A 21,297-nucleotide genomic window follows, 5' to 3' on the forward strand; every position below is an offset into this window, starting at 1 on the left:
CTGAATTCCATAAAACAATATCCTTACTAGAAACATTATTTTGAAGTGCATTTACATACAAAATGCCTGGACTACTTGAGTAATTACTGCTATATAGTGACGTTTATGCACTCAGCTAGCTCCACCTCTGCAATTTGAGCTTTTACCCAAATTCCACAGAGAAGCAAATGAAGCTCTAACTGTATGTAAAAATAATGCAATCTGATGCAAAAATAGAAGCATTCTTTTGCATGGGCTTGCAAAGAAATAGATTGTGGTAGATAATTTAGGAACAGCTGTGTCAAGTCAGAGGACAGTGTCAGAACGTCCTAGGACATTCTCCTCTCCCTGGTTGTAACAGGAGATGAATATTAAAAACCTCGTACCATGTATGCAGAGATCTTTCCCCTGACACAGCCTCTCAGTTTAAGGACTTCCACAGCCAAAAGCCACAACCAAACTATCAAGCTTAATTTCCACTGATGGATTCCCCCACAAATTTGTATAATCTCTTTCTGGGTCAATTTATACTTGTGGCCTTGCTAATATTCTGTAGCAAAGGGTTCCACAACTTAAATAAGTACCATGCATATTAAAACATTTGCTTTGGTTTGTCTAGCATGGTCCCTCTATTTTTGGTACCTTTACCACTTGTGGCTTTATAAAATCATATATCTTCAACCACATTTTCCACACTGAAAAATTTGAATTTATTTTTATTCTATACCGCTGATCTTCCTTACTTCTCTTCATGCATTTTCAAATTTTAATTTTTGAAATGAGATGCCAAAGCAGGAAAAATATTCAACCTAGGTGTACCATGGTAATTGTTGAGTACTGTATTTGTATTTTCTCATTTGTTCCCTGTTTCTTCCCTCACTCACTCAAGCAGCCCATTTCCTATCTTCATCATGCACAGTGAGTCTCTTCACTCAAAATAGGCAAAAACCACACACACACTGTATTTTTTTATGCCCTGCTATTTTTGCAAGTCAGTCACATTGATAAGATTGCAAATTTACATTTTCTTAATAACAAAATTCAGATGCAGATCCAGTTTAACTGTTTGGGGTTTTAATTAGATTTCGTGTTTATGGCACCTCTTTCTATACCTATTTACAATTAGAAGAATTCCATTTTTGTCTTGTAGGAATTCCATTTTTGTCTTGTAGGCAATTCAGAGCCTATCAAGGACCTACTTGCTGCTCTCCACTTTCTGTATGTGAGCAGAAACTCACAAACAGCACTTCTGGGAACTGTTCTGAAGAGACTGCACCCCAACATGCTCCTCTCTGGGCAGTCCCTTAGTAGATACCACCTGAAAGTCTGTCCACCCCAGCTCCAGTCAGAAAATATACTACAGTTTAAGGTGGATATGGGAAGAAGCCCATTTTCCCATTTCAGATAGAGGTATTGTTCCAAGTGTCCATATTTTATTTTTAAAGCTGCTTTACTCCCCTCAGCTGTTTTCAAAATCAGGGAACACAATTACAACCACAGTCCTTAGCACACAGGAGTCTCACCTTCACAGGTCATCATTGGCCCAGGCTCAAATCCTTCTACACAGGTGCATTCAAAGCCTCCTATCACATTCCTGCAAGTTCCATTTCCACATGGGTTTCCAACAGCACATTCATCAGTATCTGCAAGTAGTTACACCAAGGCAAGAATACATAGTTATACTCAACCAAAATGATAAAAAAAGCATGTTGTTGATGTACAACCAGAAAAATAGAAAATGCAAGAACTCACTTAAAGTACTGAATTAGAACCACAGACTCCTAAAATAATTTGGGATTGGTAGAGGCTATCTGGGTTAAACACTCAGCCAGAGCAGGGCCAACTTGGAGCAGACTGCTCAGGCCCTGCACTGGCAGGTTTTAAGCACAAGCAGAAATGAAGACTCCAAAATATTAGAATAAAACAAGCCCACTGCTCCTTAATGCCATACTTAGAAACTCAGGAGAATCTTTAAAATGGAAGCTGGAACAGCTGTACTTACCCACACATTCTGCTCCTTGTAGGATGTAACCATATGGACATTCACAGCGGAAAGACCCATCTGTGTTGATACACTGCCCAAATTTACAGTTATCAGGATCAAGGCACTCATCCACATCTTAACCAGAAATACAAACAACACAGTAAGTGCAACTGGCTTCATGTGCTTTTAGACTTCTCTCAAAGAAGAAGTGTTCTGGCAAGAAATATTTCTGAGATCACAAAAAATACTAATATTTAAATTCTGACATACTAGGAATAGGGCACAGAATTTGTTTTGCAGGCCAGCTTTCAGAATGCAGAAAAGAAACTGATTCTAAATGTCAGATATAAACCTCTCTGACTGGGGCTACAGGGAAAGCAGCAGATATGAAAAGCAGTAGTCATTCAGTGCTCCTTAAATGCAAACTTTTGCCAATAAGGCTGAAGTGCTGTTTGTCTTGGGAGAGAACAGAATGTACTGAAGGGATCTGGGAAACCGTGGTTTGCACTGCTGGAGGATTAAAACCATTTACTGTAAACAGGCTACGCATATTGTGTAAGAAAAGACAAGTATGCTACGTGACACTAGATCCATTCTCTAGATCCTACATATGTTTCTTAGCTCTAAAAGAAGTTTAATTTCTGATATTTGAGATAGCCAAGTTGGAATTTGAAATCAGTATAAAAAATTGGGAAAGACAAAAGGTATAGAAGTTTCCACAGTTCATGGCTTTGGGAAATAGTTGCAGAGGTGTTATTCTCAATTGAAATGGAGAATGGCTTCTGGGTGGTAAAGGGACACTGATGTAGAAGTGGCACCGTGCAGTTCAGGCACTTACCCAGCCTTGCATCACCAGGTCCAACAAGGATGCCAATTCCAAATGGACAAATCTGTCTGAATGCCTCTGAAAAAAAACCCATAAAAATCAAACCATATGTTAAATTCTATCTAGGCAATCAACATTCTGCACAAACTACCTGTAACCACTGCCACCAGTTCATCCTCCTCATGTTCAGGTCCAGAAAAAAAATATGTTAATATATAAACTTATCATCTTATACTCATGCAAAAACTGTATGTTTGCTTTACATTTCATCTGATCTCCTGTATGCATATGTACAAAATCCTGTGAATAATTAGCAATATTTAACTTCCTTAAAAAACAAACTAATGCAGCATTTCTATTTTAGAACTATCAGTAGTAGTGACTGCATTTTTTCTGTTGTGAAAATATTTTTACAAAATATTATAAACAAAAATTCCTTTATTTTCTGAAGAAGGAATAATTTAATCCAGACTCAGCTATCTTAAAGCTATTTCTTTTCTACAAGATGAGAAAAAGGGCTTTGATATCCTTTGGGAAAATTTGGACTGTGAAAAATACATATGCTGACATTTCAAGGAAATGCTGTGTGCCTTTCAACTGACTTTGGTTCACATGGTCCATGTCACTGGAATGAAACATGCACAGGCAATAGGCCTAGGAGGAACATTGCAACTGGCACTTCTAATTCTCTTTTCTAACCTCAGCTTTTGTGAGGATTTTCTGCAAGAAATCTACATGACTAATGAATGAACTGCAATCATGTATTGCTGAAGCCAGTAATGCTGTTAACCGCATTTGTCAGCACAAATTACAGTCCGTTCAGCAAATTGCACCACGATGCTACAGAGGCCTGTTGAGTTGCTTGATGTCGAGTTACTCAGTCTTAAAAAGGATACTAACAAAGGAAAGTGTTTCTTTAGCAATGGTCCAGGCAGGCTTTCCTTCCTCAAGGCCTGTATTTTTTTATGCCCTGCTATTTTTGCAAGTCAGTCACATTGATAAGTTTGCAAATTTACATTTTCTTAATAACGAAATTCAGATGCAGATCCAGTTTAACTGTTTGGGGTTTTAATTAGATTTCATGTTTATGGCACCTCTTTCTATACCAATTTACAATTAGAAGAATTCCATTTTTGTCTTGTAGGAATTGCAACTCAGAGCCTATCAAGGACCTACTTGCTGCTCTCCACTTTCTGTATGTGATACCTCCATAGCAAAATACCCAGCACCTAAACAATGTAACAAATCTATAAGCAAAGAAGGAATATGCTTGATATCTGACTATCCAAGGGACATGTTTTTTTAGACTGCAATGGCATCTACTTTACAGAGACCTATAACACTTACTGGGTTAAACACTTTTAGAAAACTATTTTTCAAAATTCCTTCTAATAAGAATCCCAATCTCCTTTCCACTCAGAGAACAAGTATGGTAAGCTAGTCAATAACCCACCATCTGCTTCCTCTGGGCAGAGCTCACAGGGATCTCCCCATCCCTGCCCCTTTAAGGCACAGCAACACTCTTGTTTGGAGTGGTTTCGGGACTTCGGCACAGAACACTTCCCATCTTCAAACTTGGTAAAGCAGTAGCTCACTCTCAGATCTGCATAGAGAAAAAAAACTTATTATGAGCAGTTAGAGTAACCTCGGCACAATTTTCACTTAGAGGTGCAAAATTGCAGGATACACACCACCAAAACACCCAACTTCCATCTAGCTCTGTTAATAGGGACCATCATTGTCTCTGACTTGAAGATTTGGATAAGATTGTCTCTGGAAGATTTGAATACGGAGGGAAGCTCCCTACCTCAGTAAAGAAAAGCTATGGAACAGTTTCCTACTTCAGTCATGGAAAAGCAAGGGTTTTCTCTTTGGTCCAGCAGAAACAGAAGGGCTGTACTGTCCTCTTATCCTCACTCCTCTTTGAAAAAACGGAATATTGCCTCATGAATTTATATTCTATTACTGGTAAGAATCACTTAAGTCAAGAGTTTTCATCAACTTGCAATGACAATATTGTGTAGTGCTAAAATGAGAGGCAATTTTCAACAGCCTTTTCCTTCCTCATTCTTCTGGAGGTACACACAAACAAAGCAAATTCTCCCTGTGGCACCACATTTTATTCCCTGAAGCCGGGTAACCAGGATGCTGGACAGAACTGAGATCACAGACCACAAGCATCCAGCAGGCAGGGAGCTGGTAGCTCTCTGTGCTGGCAGGGAGACAGCAGTAGGGCAGTTCTGGAAGCAGCTGCTCATCCAGTTTTCTGGCTGCAGCATCAATGCTGGGCAATGTCCAGGTTTTAACAAAGTCCTAGGTAATGGGAAGTTTTAAACAAAACTTTGCTCGGCCTGAGATATTTGAAAAAAGAACAGTCCTCTTTTAGGGCATAGAGAGAAGCCCTTTTGAAATTCATACACAAGTGTGCACTTTCCTCTAACATCGTGTGGAACAGTGGCCTATGTTAAAAAAATAGAAGATTGGGCTGCATTCTTTTTTAGGATTTTGTTTCTTGGTGGGTTTTTGTCACTTTTTTTCTTCTTACCTGAAGAAAAGAAAACCCTCAGACTGAAGAAACTTAATTTATATGAGCTACATAAACACAGCTAAAACATGTCTTCTTGATGATGAGTGAAGTAACCGTGCCAAACTGCATGGTGGTTTGAAGACTTGGATGAATGTTTACTGCAGGTTGGATTCATTTTTACCAAAACCACAATTTCATTTAGCCCACTGTGAAGGGAAGAACTCGCTATGGTGTCAACAAGCATCAGTGCTCTGTGCCAAGCAAAACTACAGAGGTCCTTATAAAGGTCTTACTCATCAGTGGTTCCCACTGTGCACAGTGTATAAGACATTTAATGCTGTATCTATTTAATCATTTCCAAAGCCTTTAAAGTAACTCACTCCCTAATTTTTTGTTGTGGTTCTTTATACACAAAATAAACTAACCTGTGGCTTTTAATTACTAGATATTCAGCTTTTAGCATCTCATCTGCTTAGGCTCTGAACTGTGTATGCAGTAATCTGGAAGCCAAATCACACTTCAGATTTCCCTAAGCAGATGGGTACTTATTGTCCACACAACATTGTTTGCAAATTTTTTCCAACCATCTTTTTTTCCACCCACGTTTGCAGAGAGGATCAGCATATAACAAGTGTTATGGTGAGTACGGCAAGCGCTAAGGAGAGCCTTAAAACTGGAAATATGTCCTTGAGTCTCCTGCCTGTATTCATGCTCCATCTCTGCATCTTGTTGCTGCCTACAAAGAGTCCAGGTAGCCCCAACATTTCTTCTAGGGGTACAAGAAAGGATTTCAGGACAACATAATTTCTTTGCTTAACCTGGTGCATTTAACATTAACTTCACCCCTTTTATTGCAATGTTCTGTTTAATGAAAAACAGATGTTAGGGCAAGACAGAACCTGGCCCCAGCTACAGAATTATCATGTTTTCCCTATGAAAAACAGTGTTTGAGTCCAGAGCTTTCTTGCTGTATTAGAAACAGGTCTCTAAAAAGGCTTTTATGAAACAGCAAACAAATTTTGAAATGACAGAAAATAGGAATGAACTTACCTTGGCATCGCCTTCCTGTGGAAGACAATACAAAGCCTTCTGGACACAGACATTTGAAACTGCCTGGAGTGTTGCTGCATGTGCCCAGGGCACAAATTTCTGGCTGTTCCACACACTCATCAATGTCTGTAAGAAAAGTAATTAAAGAGATGAAAAATAATAATATTTACATTGGCAGCTGTACTACATAAAGGGCAATTTTACATCATCACTGATATCTATCATATTTGACAAACAAAAAAAGCCCCAAAAAAGAACAGAAAGAGGAAGCAGTAACCCAAGTGCAAAATCCACAGTTAGTTTTCAAATCCTCAGGCAGTGGGCAAACTTCAGCAATGTACCACCAAGGAAATAGCCTGGGATTACATTTTTCTAGGGTTCAGAGCAAGTACTTCTGTTTCTAACAAGTGTTGGTGAGACCCTTTCTAGGAAATGAGAGACTTACTAGTGGCTACAGTTCAGGCCTGTACACTGCCACAAAAGACTAAACATTACTCACATTTAAATGAAAAAGACATAGGTAACAATTGTGAGCAGCTAACAAAGAGACAAAAGAAGGACTGTTCTGTACACACCTTCACATTTGTCATTCTGCAGGATGTATCCAGGAGGACAGATACATCTGAATGAGCCATCCAAGTTCTGGCATGTGCCTGGTGAGCATTTTCCCGGCTCCAGTGCACACTCATTGATATCTAGAAGAAAAGAAAGACAATTTATTGTAATAAATTGTAGGTAATTGCTGTTATCTCAGTAAATCTCTGACTGATGCCACTTTAATTTTGATTCAATCAAACTGAAGGAGGAACTTTCCAGGAGTGAGAGTAGTCATCTTCTTGTCCTCTTGTCATTGTTTCCTTCTGCTAGGTACAATGATGGCAGTGTGACAGATCTCTCTGACCCTACTGTTTCACTAAGCATATCTGCTCAAGCTTTGCTGCACTTTTTTCAACCCTAAAAGAAAGCACTCACCAACACAAGTCCTTCCATCCAGAGCCACCTCATAGCCATCATTGCAAAGACACTGGAAGGACCCAATGGTGTTCACACACTGACCATTTCTGCAGAGCATTCCATTTCCACTTGCACACTCATCCACATCTAGGACAAATAACATTGAAAGATGTCAGAAACATCAGCAACAATGGAAACTGGGTAAGTGAGATTTCTGTTTCCACTATATCAACAAAGTAACTGATAACACAATCCCGTTTCAAAAGCAAGTGAGAGGAAATTTCTATATTATAAAATTGTCAGAGCAGGAGTAGAACCCAAATGTCCCTGTATCTTGGGCCAACATTCAAGCAGCTCTAGAAAAGTGAGCAGTGCATAATCAAAGAGGCCTTTTGAGATTGACAAAACAGGGTTAATTAATGGTACTTATGGTACTTTTATTAGAAGTAGAAAGCCTCAGGAACACATGCCTGTGCTCAGCACTCCCTACCTATGCAGTCATTGTTGTGTGAGAGGATGAAGCCCAGGTTGCAGCGGCAGTTGAAGGAGCCAATGGTGTTCCTGCAGGTTCCGTTGCCACAGGCATCTCTCTCGCACTCATTAATATCTACAAAGGAACAGGAGAGAAATAACCCACTGCCAACACACTGAACTGAAGGGAAAAGGATTGTCATATCTCTCAAAAAGAAGATTTTACATACATTTACACATTTGAAATTAATATCTACAAAAATAATCAAGGGTCCAACAGTCATTTGCTTTACTTTGGCTCCTATATCACCCTTCCCAAAGCAAGTGTAAGCTATTTTTAACTGTAAGCATTCTGAAATCTCAATTTGTTCATACAACACACAACTGACAGCTGTGAACAGGTTAAATACAAAATTTCCTTGTTAATGAAGATGACTGCTTCTGAAAAAGGCTTTTTTCTGGCAAAAAGTCTACCCTTCATTCACTCTATTAACAAGTAGGCCATATATAACTGCTGCATTGCAATATTAATCTATTAAATTTCTTGCCTAAAGGAATAAAATGAGACGAGATGCTCCAGAAAATTCTAAGATGAATGAAATATTTTCTTCAAAAATGAAAGCATTAGGAGTTCATTAGACAGGATATGTAATTTCAAAGGTTCACTCTACTTTAATGAGATGGTTTTCATTCTGTATCAGCTTTTTATCACCTCTAATAGCCATTTTTGCACCTTTGTCTGGTGGTAAATGGCTCACAATCTCAGATATTGTAATGCAACTCCTTATTACAGAGAGGATAGACTTAGTAACTATTTTAATAGGAGCCTAGGTTCAGTTTAATTTGATATACTTGCCTATACACATTGTCCTGTCATCATTGGTTTTGAATCCATTGTGACAAATGCAGTAGAAACTTCCAACAGTGTCAATACACTGCCCATGGCTGCAGATATTGGGAATTTCTTGGCATTCATTCCGATCTGAAAACAAAGAGGTGCAGTGAAAGTTAAGGCTTCTAAAAGACAAGGCTGGAAAGATGCATTAGCAGCAACCAAGACAGTATTCAGTGCATGGCCTAACTTAAAATAGTATTTTTAATTTATTAATGGCAAAAACATTACCAAGTAAATCCCAGAAAAGGGGCTTATTTGCATGTAAATTACCTCTTCCAGTATTTGTGGACCTGAAAAAAATTTAGCATAAAAATTATATTTAGCAACCTCAAATTCTTGCTGGAGGTAAAGCATACCACCATGGCTTTGAAAAGCAGAATTAATGACACAAGACTGAAAAGGGTCTGAGTCTGAGGGCTCTATATTGACTGCAGGAGATATGAAAGAGGCATATGAAATACAGTTTGCATTCTTCTCATGAAAGCAGCTACTTGCATTTAGCCACGTTTGATTGTAGCACACATTGCGTGATCAACTCACGGAAATCAACAGAACAGAAAGAGGAATGAACACCACATTTTCTCACTAGGATTAGAGAGAGATAAAGGCACTGGATTTATCAACTCATCATGCAGAGAGAAAACAGGCACACATACACATGCTGTAGCATCCATGAAATGTGGTGATCCTATAAACTGGACAGAGCTCAAACAGCAGGAGGAGGTACTGCTATATGGAGTCGGGATATGTTGTATAATTCTGCAGAGAAGGAGGAGAGCTCTCCTGCCAGCATGTGATTGCTGCCTTACAAAAGCAGGGCATCTCTTATACTTGTTCAATAGCCAACTGCTTCCTGCTACTCTCCTTAGAAATGCTTTCAGGCAGATCCCAGGATTCTATCAATAGTAAATGAAATAAAACATTAACAAACAAATGTTTGCTCTCTGGCATAGTTTTTTCCGTGACAAATCAGAAACATCAAATGAGGTGTTTCTGTTGACCTCATCTGTTGACCTCATCACCACCAAGAGCTGGTTTGATTCAATATACTTTCTTTCCTTCCTATGCTGCAGCTCCAAAATATGAGAACTGAGGTGCTGCCATGAGCTTGTATTAAAATTGATTAGGCTCTAGTGCTCAGTAATTTTATTTTCTATGCAATCTAAGCCAAGCAGACACAGTTTCTCAGCAAACCATCCCCAGGTCGTTGCAAAAGTAAGAGTCAAGTTGTTCCTAATTGCAAAGAACATCATGTACTAAAATTCATTTCCTGCCTCTCTTCTGCACTGTACTTGGCACAGGGACAATCATGGACAATCCCAACAGCCCCATCCCCAGGACCTCTGTACATCCCATGGGGCCATGAGTAACTCTGATGGGTGCGCACTGAGGACCAAGCTCTCCCAATGCTATTGATGATAGCAATACTGATTACAGTTTGAAGGAGGCAGAAGGAAAGACAACACTGTCTTAAGAACTCCCAATCTTCAGCTCAGGAGAGCAGAGACAAAAGAAAATCTATGACTCTGGTGCTTTGTGGGCAAATGAATAGTCATGTGAAAAACTAATTTATAAGAAAAACTATTTAGTTTACCACAATAGAGAGCACCAGAAGAATGCTGTCTTGAAGGTAAGATAAATGCAGTACTCCTAGTACTAGTGGCTGTGATATGTTGGGTCTGACTCAATAGCACATAAACTACAGGGGTGCGATAGTTTTCCATGCAGTAGCACGGCTGATCCAATACTGCAAGGTGCTTACCCCTCTCTGCTCCCAGCAGAGTGGTTGGGAATTTCCTTCCTTTGCTGGATCACGTACTTTATCAACCACTTTTATTTTTACTCTAATTGTGTAACTTTATTTTCACCACATATAAAATAAAGGCAAAATACAGGGAAGTATTACTATTTGTACCAATTCATCTTTGGAATTGTAACCCATATCAGAACCTTCCCTTGCTCTTCCTGTACTCCTGTACTGAACCCTTAACAACAACAATTACATTAGGAACATATTGAATATTTACATGTGCCACTGCATAGCTTAACAAAGCAAAGTTTTAGTTCTCATAGTAGTGTTCTGATTTCCCCTACACCCTTTTCCCACATGGGTCACATGAAACAATGAAGAACTGCACTGCAGGGAAAAGTGCACTTCCTAAAACTCAAGTACTGAGAAGCAAAAATCCAAGGATAATGTTACTAGCTTCCGTTGTAATTCTTATTTTGTTCAGAAATGTATATAGTATATAATATTTACAGCAGCTTGTCCCACTGCAGTCTTTAAAATCTCAGCAATTCTTCAAGTAAGTAAGGTAACTTGAATGCCTCTCTGGACTAAGATATTTTAAGAAAAAACAAATAGAAAACTTCAGTCCCACTCAGTGAGTATTTAAAAATAATGTTATGGGCCCTGTTTAAATCTGTATCAAAGTTAGGAAATTCAACAATAAGCTTTTCAAGTTAGTTACTACATACAGGCAAGCAGATAAGTCTACCTTAACAACAGAGGCTCCAGCAGCAAGCAGGGAATTATTTGTAAAAATACAAGTGGAAAATAAATTGCTAAAACACATATAGAAAATCATAATGAAAATCAGAAAATACAGAAAGGTATTGCATCAAATGGTCTTCCCTTCCTAGACATGACAAGGGCTAAAGAAAAATGCTTGCATTTGGTGGGATAAAGTGAAAGACAAACACCTACTTAGGTTCTTAACTCCCACTTACACATCCATGGGATGGGCCTGGAAGTACCTCAATGTTTATGGGATGCCCTTAAAGACTTTAAGAGAAGAGTTCTCGAAGCTCAGATCATCTCCTGAAATACCAACTTTCTGGAGAGGAGAGATGTTTTTTCAAGCCCTTAAAACCCCCTCATGCCTGCAGCCCTCCCGGGCACTCACCGGTGCAGCGCCCCGTGGACGTGAACCTGTAGCCAGGTTTGCAGTCGCAGCGGTAGCTCCCAGCTGTGTTCACACACTCTGCGTTTTGCTGGCAAACTGGTCCATTCTGGCATTCATCAATATCTATCAAGACAAAGAGGAATTTGAGTTTTATAGTAAGCTGGCAGTGGAAAGATGCCAAAACCATATTTTTTTAGCATACAGGTAATTAGTAGCTTTCAATATAAACATCATCATAAAGCTTTAGGCAAAAAAATTTTGACCAATTTTCCTTACTTTAGGTGCTGAAAAAGGAGAACTTAAATCTTCCCAGAAATGTAATTGGTTTTCACTTAGAAGCAACACACAGAAGAAGCTTTTACTCAAAACTCTCAGTGCCTTGGCTGCAGCACCCATTGTTGTCAGCAGTCATAACACACAGCAGAGAATGACAGCAACTCATATTCTACCTTCAGTTTCTTCATTAAACTGACTAATAAAATGTTAGGGAATGTTTAAACTAGAAATAAACAACCATCTGTTTATATTTTTTACAAAAATATTTGTTCCATTAGAAAAAAAATATTCTGGAACTTAAAAAAAATTGTGCACATGATCTGACTCAATACTACTATTTTTTTTCTTGGCTTTACTGTCAAATGTGAAAAAAAAAAATTTAATTCCCAGGACTGCTGACTCATGTGCCTTCAAGGCCTTAGATGTCTGACAGAAATGTCATTATTTTCTATGCAAAAGAATTCAAAATGTCTGAAGTAACACAGAGTTATTACACTGACAGAAGTATTTTCTCCTCATTAAGGATGACTTCAAGGCTCTGATTCGGCAGTGTCTGAGTTGCCAGCTGGTGAAACACCATTCCTCTGAATGAGAGGAGCACTCTACCTTCACAGATCAGGAGCTTGTCATTGTAGAAGAAGCCCACAGGACACTCGCATCGGAAGCTGCCAACCATGTTTATACAGATCCCATTTTCACACACTCCAGGAATCTCTCTGCATTCATCAATATCTGCAAGAATAATATTTTTTTTTTTTTTAATACTTGTACTGAGAACTTCATGGAATCTTCTGCTACACAGCATGTCCTCATGCATTTACCCTTTAAGATAATTACCCAGCATATAATGCAAGCATCAGAATGTTCCCAACTGAACAGTGAGCAAGTCATTCCAAACTGTGGAAATTTAGGCATTTCCTGTTTTCTTGGGTTCTGACACTTCTCTGTACTGAAGGTATATTCTGCTACAGAGGAATACAGAGGAAGACACGTCCTTCCTCATGTCTCCCACCCACAGCCCTGATGAACCTCATCACCTTCCCAAGTGCCACAGTGGGGTTGTTGGGAAGAGCCAAACAGAGAGACAATAGAACTGTCTTTGGTTTAATACAGGAGAGCATGACTGAATGCAAACACACATCAGAATTAGTTTTGCACTGTTTTACCCTAGTTAATCTGAAAATACTTTCAGGGTCTTATGTAACAGTTTGAAAGTGCCAATGACAGGTAACATCTGAAGTGCTGCCAACATGCTATTAATTAGATTGATTAAGCCAGGCAGCCAGGGCTTGCCAATGCTTTACATACATCCCACTTAAGTAACTGATTTTGGCAGGAAAAAACCCAGCTGCTATTACAATTATATGTCTTGCCTATTGGGTCCTTACACACCCTAATATTCTGACATGAGAGAGTTCAGAGACTCCTCCAAAGCCTCTACCTTCAGTAAAGGTTGACATATGCACTGAGGTACAGAGTCATAGAATATAGTGGGGAAAGTGTAGGCTGATAGGAGTTTCCATCAGATAATGTGGTTTTGTTTGTTTTGGTTTTTGGTGGTTTTTTGTTTGTTTGTTTTGTTTTGCTGCTAGATCCAACCCCTAATTTTCTACATTAGATTCTGTAATTTTGAGTCCTCTCATATACAGGATGAGTAAAAACAGAACTATTTCTGTTTCTGGAGTAACTATATAGAACTTTAATCCAAACAGAGAGTAACATCATTGGACCGCAGGCAAATATTAGAGGGTACAAGAGCACTGCCCCTGCAGAGGGCTCTCCCTTGATCCTGTGCCTGCAGGTGTATGGGACATGAGTAACCCCTGTGCAAAGCAGCAGGCTGAGTGCTCCAGCCTCCATCCCAAAGCAGCAGGGAGAGCTGTGATTTGCACAGCTGTGAGAAGCTGTGTGTGCATCAGTCTCAGCACAGGCTGCACACACTGGCTGTGCTGCTGGGCTCTGTGGGACAGCCCTTCTGTTTCCATTGGCTCCTGCCCTGCACAGCTCCGTGCTGTGGCAGCACACACATGGCAGCCTGCAACACCCCTGCACACGTGTCAAACACTGCAGCTGCAGCTTCTACCTGTGCATGTTAGCAACACCCAGGGGCTCCCTGCTGATGCTGATGAAGGGCCCAATTAGCTGAGCAGGCTCTGCAACAATCTGGACTAATGCTAATAGCTAGAAGGGGAAACTTTGCTTCCAAGAAATGACCTTGTAAATAGTAAGTGTTGTGCATTTCTGCAGCCTCTTTAAAAATTACATTCCCCACTTTACTAGAAATATTTTCATCTAACTAGCTAAACACTGTACCACAGCAACAGTTTCATGCTAAAGCATCTGATTACTGCCTATAGGCCATCTCTGTTTGTAACAGGGTACATTATCTGCTTTTCATTTGCATTTAAGTGTAAATGAAAACAAAAGGGAGTCCCATTAGGGATTTACTCAATTCCTTGTCCTAAAATTCCTCCTCTCTCCCTCTTTTTGTTTTGCAATTTGTTACTCACGATTCAAATGTAACACACAATAACATATGTGAGAAATATTCCAGCTGAGCAGAAAAAAGGATTTTTGTGTCAAACCAATACCCAGGGGGACTGATGTGAAATGTCAGACTAAATCTTGCTTTAGTTTGAAGGAAAGACTCCCAGTTCCTCTCAGAACAAATGCTGGTTGGCCTTACTCCCAGACCTCTCATTCCCAGTATCTGTGCCCTGCTCATGTAGCCCTGATTACAGTTTCTTTGGAGCTCTGTGTTGCCTTGATTACAAGCAGCAACTGTCACTGCTGCCAGCTAGGAGTAGCCAGTTTGCACTTAAGTTGGAGTTAAACAGAGGGCTGAACTCCATTACACTGTTTAATTGCTATTTCTCACATGAAAAAAAAAAAAAAAAAAAACAAAAAAAAAAAAAAAACTGGGAAAACAAACCTCCCCTCTTCCCTGGGCAGAGGTAGCATGGAATTTAGTTCAAAACATAAATTATAGCTCACCAACTGGTAATCCTGTATAAATGTCAATGAAGAAGCCAGGCCTTTGACTTCCACAGAGTGTGGAGAATTCATCTGCAACAGGAAAGCAAAGCAGTGATTGAAGTATTTGGAATTAATCAACAGTTAAAAATTCATCTTATGCTCTGGCCTAGAAAGTTCTTCTTCTACTCTTTCAGAACCTGCAGGGCACACAGAGATAGGCAGCCCCTTTCCCAAACTCACCATGTGGGTTCCCTTGTGTTCTCATTCAGTTGGGATCACATGCTTATTTTGCTCTGCTTATGCCTATCCCTGTGCATTACAGTGTTTGCATACCTCATAAAAACCTGAACTACAAGCTGGAAGAATCAAGTGTCTAGGAAGTTGCTCTAGAAGCAAACCACCTCAAACCAGAGTGGGATGTCCTGCAGTCTTACCCAGTGTGGAAGAGTCATGTATGCCCATGCAATTAGCAGAGACACTCCTACATCTTACATTTGGCTCTCGACACAGATCATTCTCAGGACACACCAAGGAATCTCTGCAAGCCCCTGGCCTGCACAAAGGCTCTTCATGGCAAACAGCAATCGAGGCAGAGCAGACCAGACCCCGTATTTGTTGGAGCAATACCCATAAAGTCTTGGTCAGTGCCTCAACACTGGATCAACAAGCACTTGCAAAGAGATGGATTAACTAATAAAGAGCATGAAGTCCCTGAGACAGTGAAACTGGCACATGGTAGGCACAACCCAGCAGCAGGGACACAAACCACTGCACATATGCCTTCATCATGACTGGGGCTGGTCATCTCCAGGACAAAGAGGCAACTAATCCCTTCATTTTAGACACATAAGAGTAGAAAAAGACATAGCATCTCTAATGGTGTTATGTAATTATTATGTTACCAAGGCCTTCAGATAGCTTTGCAATGCAAAAATGTACCTGTGCTTGGGATAGGACACTGTTCACAAGGCTTATTCCATGCACGTCCAATGTTGTAGGAACAGCAGCACATTTTCTTGGTCATATTGAAGAGCAGCTCACCATCACAGGTTTGATTGTCAGCATAGTAATTTCTATAACACAGACTTCTTCTCATATCTGTGAAAATCAAGAAAACCTCAGGCCAATGCAGTAGGCAACTCTTAGGGAAGATGATCTCCCTGGTCCAATGCACTAAGATAAAGCTTTAGAGAAACCCCAGCACATACCCATGCAGTTGTTTCCTCCATTGACCTGCATGTAATCGGGAGGGCAGATGCAGGTGTAGTTCCCAACAGTATTGTAACACGTGCCAGGCCCACAAATGCCAGGTGTCTCACACTCATTCACATCTGGAAGAGAACAAACAGTCAGAGAGTGAGTGGCCACAGAAGCTTTCTTGTTGTGCTTTTGAGAACAAAAATGTCTCAGTAATGTCTGAGGTAGGAAGGTACTGGTGGAGAAGAGCTGAAGGGGCTCTGAGGAAGGTCATGGCTGAGTGAAGCCACACAGAAAAGGAAGTGGCAGCAGAGGTGGCCATGGAAAGGCCAGCTGTGAAGCAAAGATGGGAACTCTGATATGTCTGGAAAGCTCAGAAACAGCAATTTGGCTTTTGCTTCTGTTGCACAAAAATAGTATTTGAGGATCTCCTCCATTCTGGACTCTTAGATCTGGAAAAGAACCAAAGTGTTTCCCTGTGGAGTTCTGATTGAGCATTGCCTGACTGGGGAAAGTGAGCCACTTTCCCAACACAAGATGCCATATTTACTTCATCAAGAGATGAAGTTTTGTTTAAAAAAATCTAACCAAAACCAACACAACACCATCTCCAAAACACCTCAGTTCCCAAAAGTTCAAAAATATTTCCCTAGCCTTAAAATTTTAGAATATCTTTGACACACCACTCAGCATCTGTCCATCTGTCAGGCTGCATAAGCATAATGTGGATGAAGCACTTTGGTTCAGCCTTAATTTAGGGCCTGAATGTTTGTTATTTCTGCAGTGTTTTGCAGCTCGTAGGCACTACATTAACATTATTAACAATCTGAAGACCAAAGACAGCCTGGACAACAGGAAATGTTAGAACTTGATGGGTTGCTTAAGATTTTATATCCAGTACGCCTTGAGAGGGGCACATAATGAGACACATACTTCTGATTGTGCTGTGGAAAGGAAAACGTTTTGCAGTACAAACAATATTTTCAGTTGATGACTGGATCAGCAGGAGTGAAAAAAGCAGTGGAAAAATACATGGACACATCAGTCCACCAGATTCATGGGGAAAGTTTGTTCTTTTATCTGACTGCTTATTCATTGCCCATTACCAAACAGCTATTTTTTATAGCAAGTTACCAAATGATGTCTAACTTATAGAAAAAATTGTTGGGTTTTCAGGTTTTCATCAAAATATGATAATTAAAAAAACCCTTGCATATATTTCAGCATGGTCAAGAAGGAATCTTCACACTCTTAATGCAAGATTTCAAGTTGTTCAATTTTCCCATCCTATAGCTTTACACTGCTTAGTCTGGTTGTGCTCCTTTTCAAGAAAATATTAATTCTCTGCATATTGATCTGTCATTATTTCTAAAGAAAAAAGAAGAAGACTAGTTAAAAGCTCCATACCATCACACACTCGAGTCTCTTCATTCAAGTAGTACCCTGATGGACACTGACATTGGAAGCTACCAAATGTATTAATACATTTTCCTCCTTGGCAAAGTCCAGGCAGTTCTTGACATTCATCAATATCTGTCCAAACAAACACATAAACATTTTATTAATGCTTTTGATGAAAAAAAAAAAAGACCCTCACTACAGAGTTTCATAATTTCAGACATGTAAATATAGGAAATTTCAAACATTACCTTCTAATATAACTGTAATAGGGTTTGGTCTGAATCCTTCCCCTCCAGGGCAAAGAACCTTATATTCAGCTGAAAACAAAACAGATTTATGAGCATATGATAGTGGAAACATTTTCAGCACAATTGTTTTTGAAAATGGATCAGATTATTACAGACAATTTAAATGTAAGTTTACAAACTAACCACCTAGAGATGTTAGATTTTACTCTGTAACATTATCTGTCATCCCATTTCATAAATAGTTAAGTACTTTTCAGTGCAATAGCAAACTTTTTCAGAAGAGATAATAATATTCTGACTAAATAATCTTTCTGAAAGACTAGTGAAGTTTTTTGTGAAGACCAATTGCATGTCCACAATAAATGCACACCCAGTATTTCAGCTATCTGGCTAAATCAGGAAAAAACCCACCAAACACATTGCTGTGTTTAAGCCAGGAAATGCAGACTTACTTGTGTTCACCAGTGGGCAGTGCTCACAGGGAACTCCCCAGGCTTTGCCCAGGGAGCAGCAACAGGAGGCCTTGGAAACACCCACTCCAATCTCATTGCTGCAGAAGGTGCCACCGTTGTCTCCCCGAGTTTTGATGTCCAGGTAACAGTTGCCAGATCGTGTATCTAATCACAATGCACATGACAAACACATCTTAGGAGAGAGCAGAACACAGCACATCCTCTCAGGGTGAGGGACACCTACAGATGGCTCCCATTTCTTGTAGGACACCAAAGCAAGTAAGTTGTGTTACTCAGGGGGACCCAGCATCTCCCACTTAGGTAGGTTGCTGGTGCCCCATTCCTTGGCTTTTTTGGACTTTTCACAAAGTAGGAAATTTACTTATCAAGTCCAAAGGCATGTCAGCCAGCCTTTTTCTCATCTTCACTCACATTTTCCCTCACATTTGTATATCTTTCCAGTTCCAGATATCCACTGCTTTCTCCTCTACTCAAGGTTTATGAGCAGGAAAGCATTTACTAAATGTTAGGAATTTCAAACACACTAAAATTTGAGAAGCATCCCTACACCCTCTTAAACAAACAAAATCAAAAAATATTAGGATTACTAAGCAGCTGGAGCCTAATACATGAACATTTCCATTGGTCATGGAGCTGCACCTAGCCAAGTGCACTCAATGCTCCAAAAGCACGGGTGGCTTCATGCCACAGCTTCATTTGCCTGCCATCTTGGGGCCAGCTGGATGTGGACTTAAGTTTGTTGAATTTTAAAATTTTCTCCTGTTTGCTGTAAATTGTGGACAGCTCTAACAAGCCCCAGGGGGTTGGTTCTGGCAGCGGGGCACTGCTGGCATGCTGCATCAACTCTGGACATGCTCCTGCTGCCCTATTACAGTTTCTAAGCCAGGGGCAGAGAGATGGGAATTGAAGAGCCTGATCAAGCCCTTTCCCATGACCTGGGACTTTATTCCTAAGCAGTCAGCTTGGAGCCCCTCTGTGGAACTTCCCTTGTAAAAAGCACAGGGAGTGATCCCTTACCAACACATCCAACGCGGGTGGGATTCAGCTCGAAATCAGGAGGGCACTCACAGGTGTAACTACCAGCAGTGTTGATACACGTGCCACTAATGCAGGTTGTAGGGTCTGCACATTCATTAACATCTGCAAGAAAAACACAGCACGTGGTAAGCAAATACTCAAGGACATTCAAAACTGTTGATACATCAGGTACCATATGCTGACCATCACAAATCCATTAGTTAGGAGATAGTGGTCTCCAGAAAGCTCTAAAAAATAAACAGGCATTTTAGAAGAACAGCAGTCTGAGATGAATTCATCATTTCATAGCAAAAAGAAAAAACGCATTTTTCCTGAAAAAAAAAAATCAATCTATGAACAAGATTCACATAAAGTACTAAAAAAAACCCTAAGGGAGAAATACAAGACAAGGCCATAGCTTACCATCCAGTACTGTAAAAGTCACAATACATGTCTGCCAGAGGGATTCTCTGATCTGTTTTTCACCTTAAGGGGATATCAGAGGTGGACAAAGAAAAGTAAAGAAGAGCATAAAAAAGATATGGTGAATCCTGTGTAATACAGGAGGGAAGCCTGTATTTTCCTATATCCAGTTTGATTTGTATAGCTTCTTAAAAGAATTTCCTAAGGAGCTGACTATGGCACTGACAGAAGATTAAAAGGCATGTTGTTCAAAGTTTTACCTGTGCAGTTACCACCACTTCTGTCCAACTCGTAGCCCACTTCACACTCGCATCTGAAGAGTCCAGGGAGGTTATGACAAGTACCGTAGACACAGATGTTAGGAAGTGAGCACTCATCAATATCTGATTAAGGAACAGGAGGGGAAAAATATGAGGTTTCCTGATCTTCTTGAGACACAGAGAACTGCAAACATTTTCAGCAGCATGGATCTGGAAGACAACAGTTTCTGCACATCGTGTAAGACAAGAAAAAGTAACATGGAAGATTTATGTTGGAGCCTAAGGAATCTAATCCATAACAATTTTTTTGAGAAAAAGGCTCCTTCCAATATCTCTGGAAGCTATGCCAGAAACTATCCTAGCTTATTAGTGAGCTAATCTGACAAGTAGCAATATTAAACATAGCAGAAGATATGCCTTAATAAAATGAAGTTTATTATAAATCATCAGTCATCTGCAGGAAGCTGGACACCAGCAAGAGAAAAGTCTGTGCCCAAAGGTGAACTTCATGTTCATTTTTGGGTTTCTGCATTTGACAGATCTAAAGTCTGGCAAGCAGACACTTCTGTGTCTTCTCCCCAAATCACTGAGTCTGAACCCGTATTTACTGAATGCCACATGCACTGCACAAAGAACAACTAATTTGATACAATAAAAAAGTGTGTGTTTACAAAGGACCTTAAAATACTGCACTTAGTGTACACATCTGAGACATGAAGGCAAGTCTGTTTTAGCAACAGGAACTAGCCTCTAAAAAAGCTATTTAAACTCAGCTAAAAGGTTTGAAAGTAAATTGTTTCATGAAACATTATGAAACCTAATATTGGTTTCATTTAAAAAAAAACTCACTCTCAAAATATTTCACTCAGTAGATTTCTAAAAAATACACAGAACACTTTTCAAGGGGAAAAATCCTTTTTAAAGTGATGTACTTATTAACTCCATTAAATACGAGTTATCATGAGTTATTACTATGTCAGATGATAGGGCTGCATCTTCTTGACTGATTAACTGATCAGTGTTATCACAAATGAAGATTTCAAATGTTCAAATCAAATATATGACCTTAATCACATTGGTAATATGTTTATTATTTGATTATTATATAATATTATATATATTATATAACATATATAATACATATAATATATATTATATTATTGTTTTGAATCTTTGCATATGCAAAGCTCTTATGAATGAGTTGTAAACTGTTAACTGACAGCTCACTTTTGAAACTGAACAAATAGTCATACAGGATTTTTTTTTTTTTTTGGTGTTGTCATACAGATTTTCTGCAAGGCTTCTGCACTCTGCTTCTGCACCTCACAGAAGCCCTTAAAGCATATGCATTATATTGGCTACCAAATCACTGCTTTTCAGCTTCATACATAATAATGTGAAGTAACAACTTTTTCTGTTTAATTGTTTTGAATA

At 39.5% G+C, this 21,297-nt stretch overlaps 1 protein-coding gene across 1 annotated transcript in view; it reads right to left on the reverse strand.

Moving 5' to 3' along the window:
- Positions 1 to 21,297, reverse strand: part of FBN1 (fibrillin 1) — a 145,836-nt gene that overhangs the window by 13,160 nt on the left and 111,379 nt on the right. Inside the window, exons 35-53 of the mRNA XM_053988142.1 lie at positions 19,864 to 19,986; positions 19,181 to 19,303; positions 18,143 to 18,307; positions 17,691 to 17,759; positions 17,449 to 17,574; positions 16,053 to 16,175; positions 15,784 to 15,942; positions 14,863 to 14,934; positions 12,475 to 12,600; positions 11,593 to 11,715; positions 8,648 to 8,773; positions 7,811 to 7,927; positions 7,339 to 7,467; positions 6,942 to 7,061; positions 6,367 to 6,492; positions 4,243 to 4,392; positions 2,802 to 2,867; positions 1,982 to 2,098; positions 1,503 to 1,622 (exon numbers count right to left, since the gene is read on the reverse strand). Of these exons, the coding sequence (XP_053844117.1) occupies positions 1,503 to 1,622; positions 1,982 to 2,098; positions 2,802 to 2,867; positions 4,243 to 4,392; positions 6,367 to 6,492; positions 6,942 to 7,061; positions 7,339 to 7,467; positions 7,811 to 7,927; positions 8,648 to 8,773; positions 11,593 to 11,715; positions 12,475 to 12,600; positions 14,863 to 14,934; positions 15,784 to 15,942; positions 16,053 to 16,175; positions 17,449 to 17,574; positions 17,691 to 17,759; positions 18,143 to 18,307; positions 19,181 to 19,303; positions 19,864 to 19,986 (2,280 nt within the window). The remainder of the gene's footprint in view (positions 1 to 1,502; positions 1,623 to 1,981; positions 2,099 to 2,801; positions 2,868 to 4,242; positions 4,393 to 6,366; positions 6,493 to 6,941; positions 7,062 to 7,338; positions 7,468 to 7,810; positions 7,928 to 8,647; positions 8,774 to 11,592; positions 11,716 to 12,474; positions 12,601 to 14,862; positions 14,935 to 15,783; positions 15,943 to 16,052; positions 16,176 to 17,448; positions 17,575 to 17,690; positions 17,760 to 18,142; positions 18,308 to 19,180; positions 19,304 to 19,863; positions 19,987 to 21,297) is intronic.

Source organism: Vidua macroura, chromosome 12 (genome assembly GCF_024509145.1).
Source record: "Vidua macroura isolate BioBank_ID:100142 chromosome 12, ASM2450914v1, whole genome shotgun sequence".
Classification (NCBI taxonomy): domain Eukaryota; kingdom Metazoa; phylum Chordata; class Aves; order Passeriformes; family Viduidae; genus Vidua; species Vidua macroura.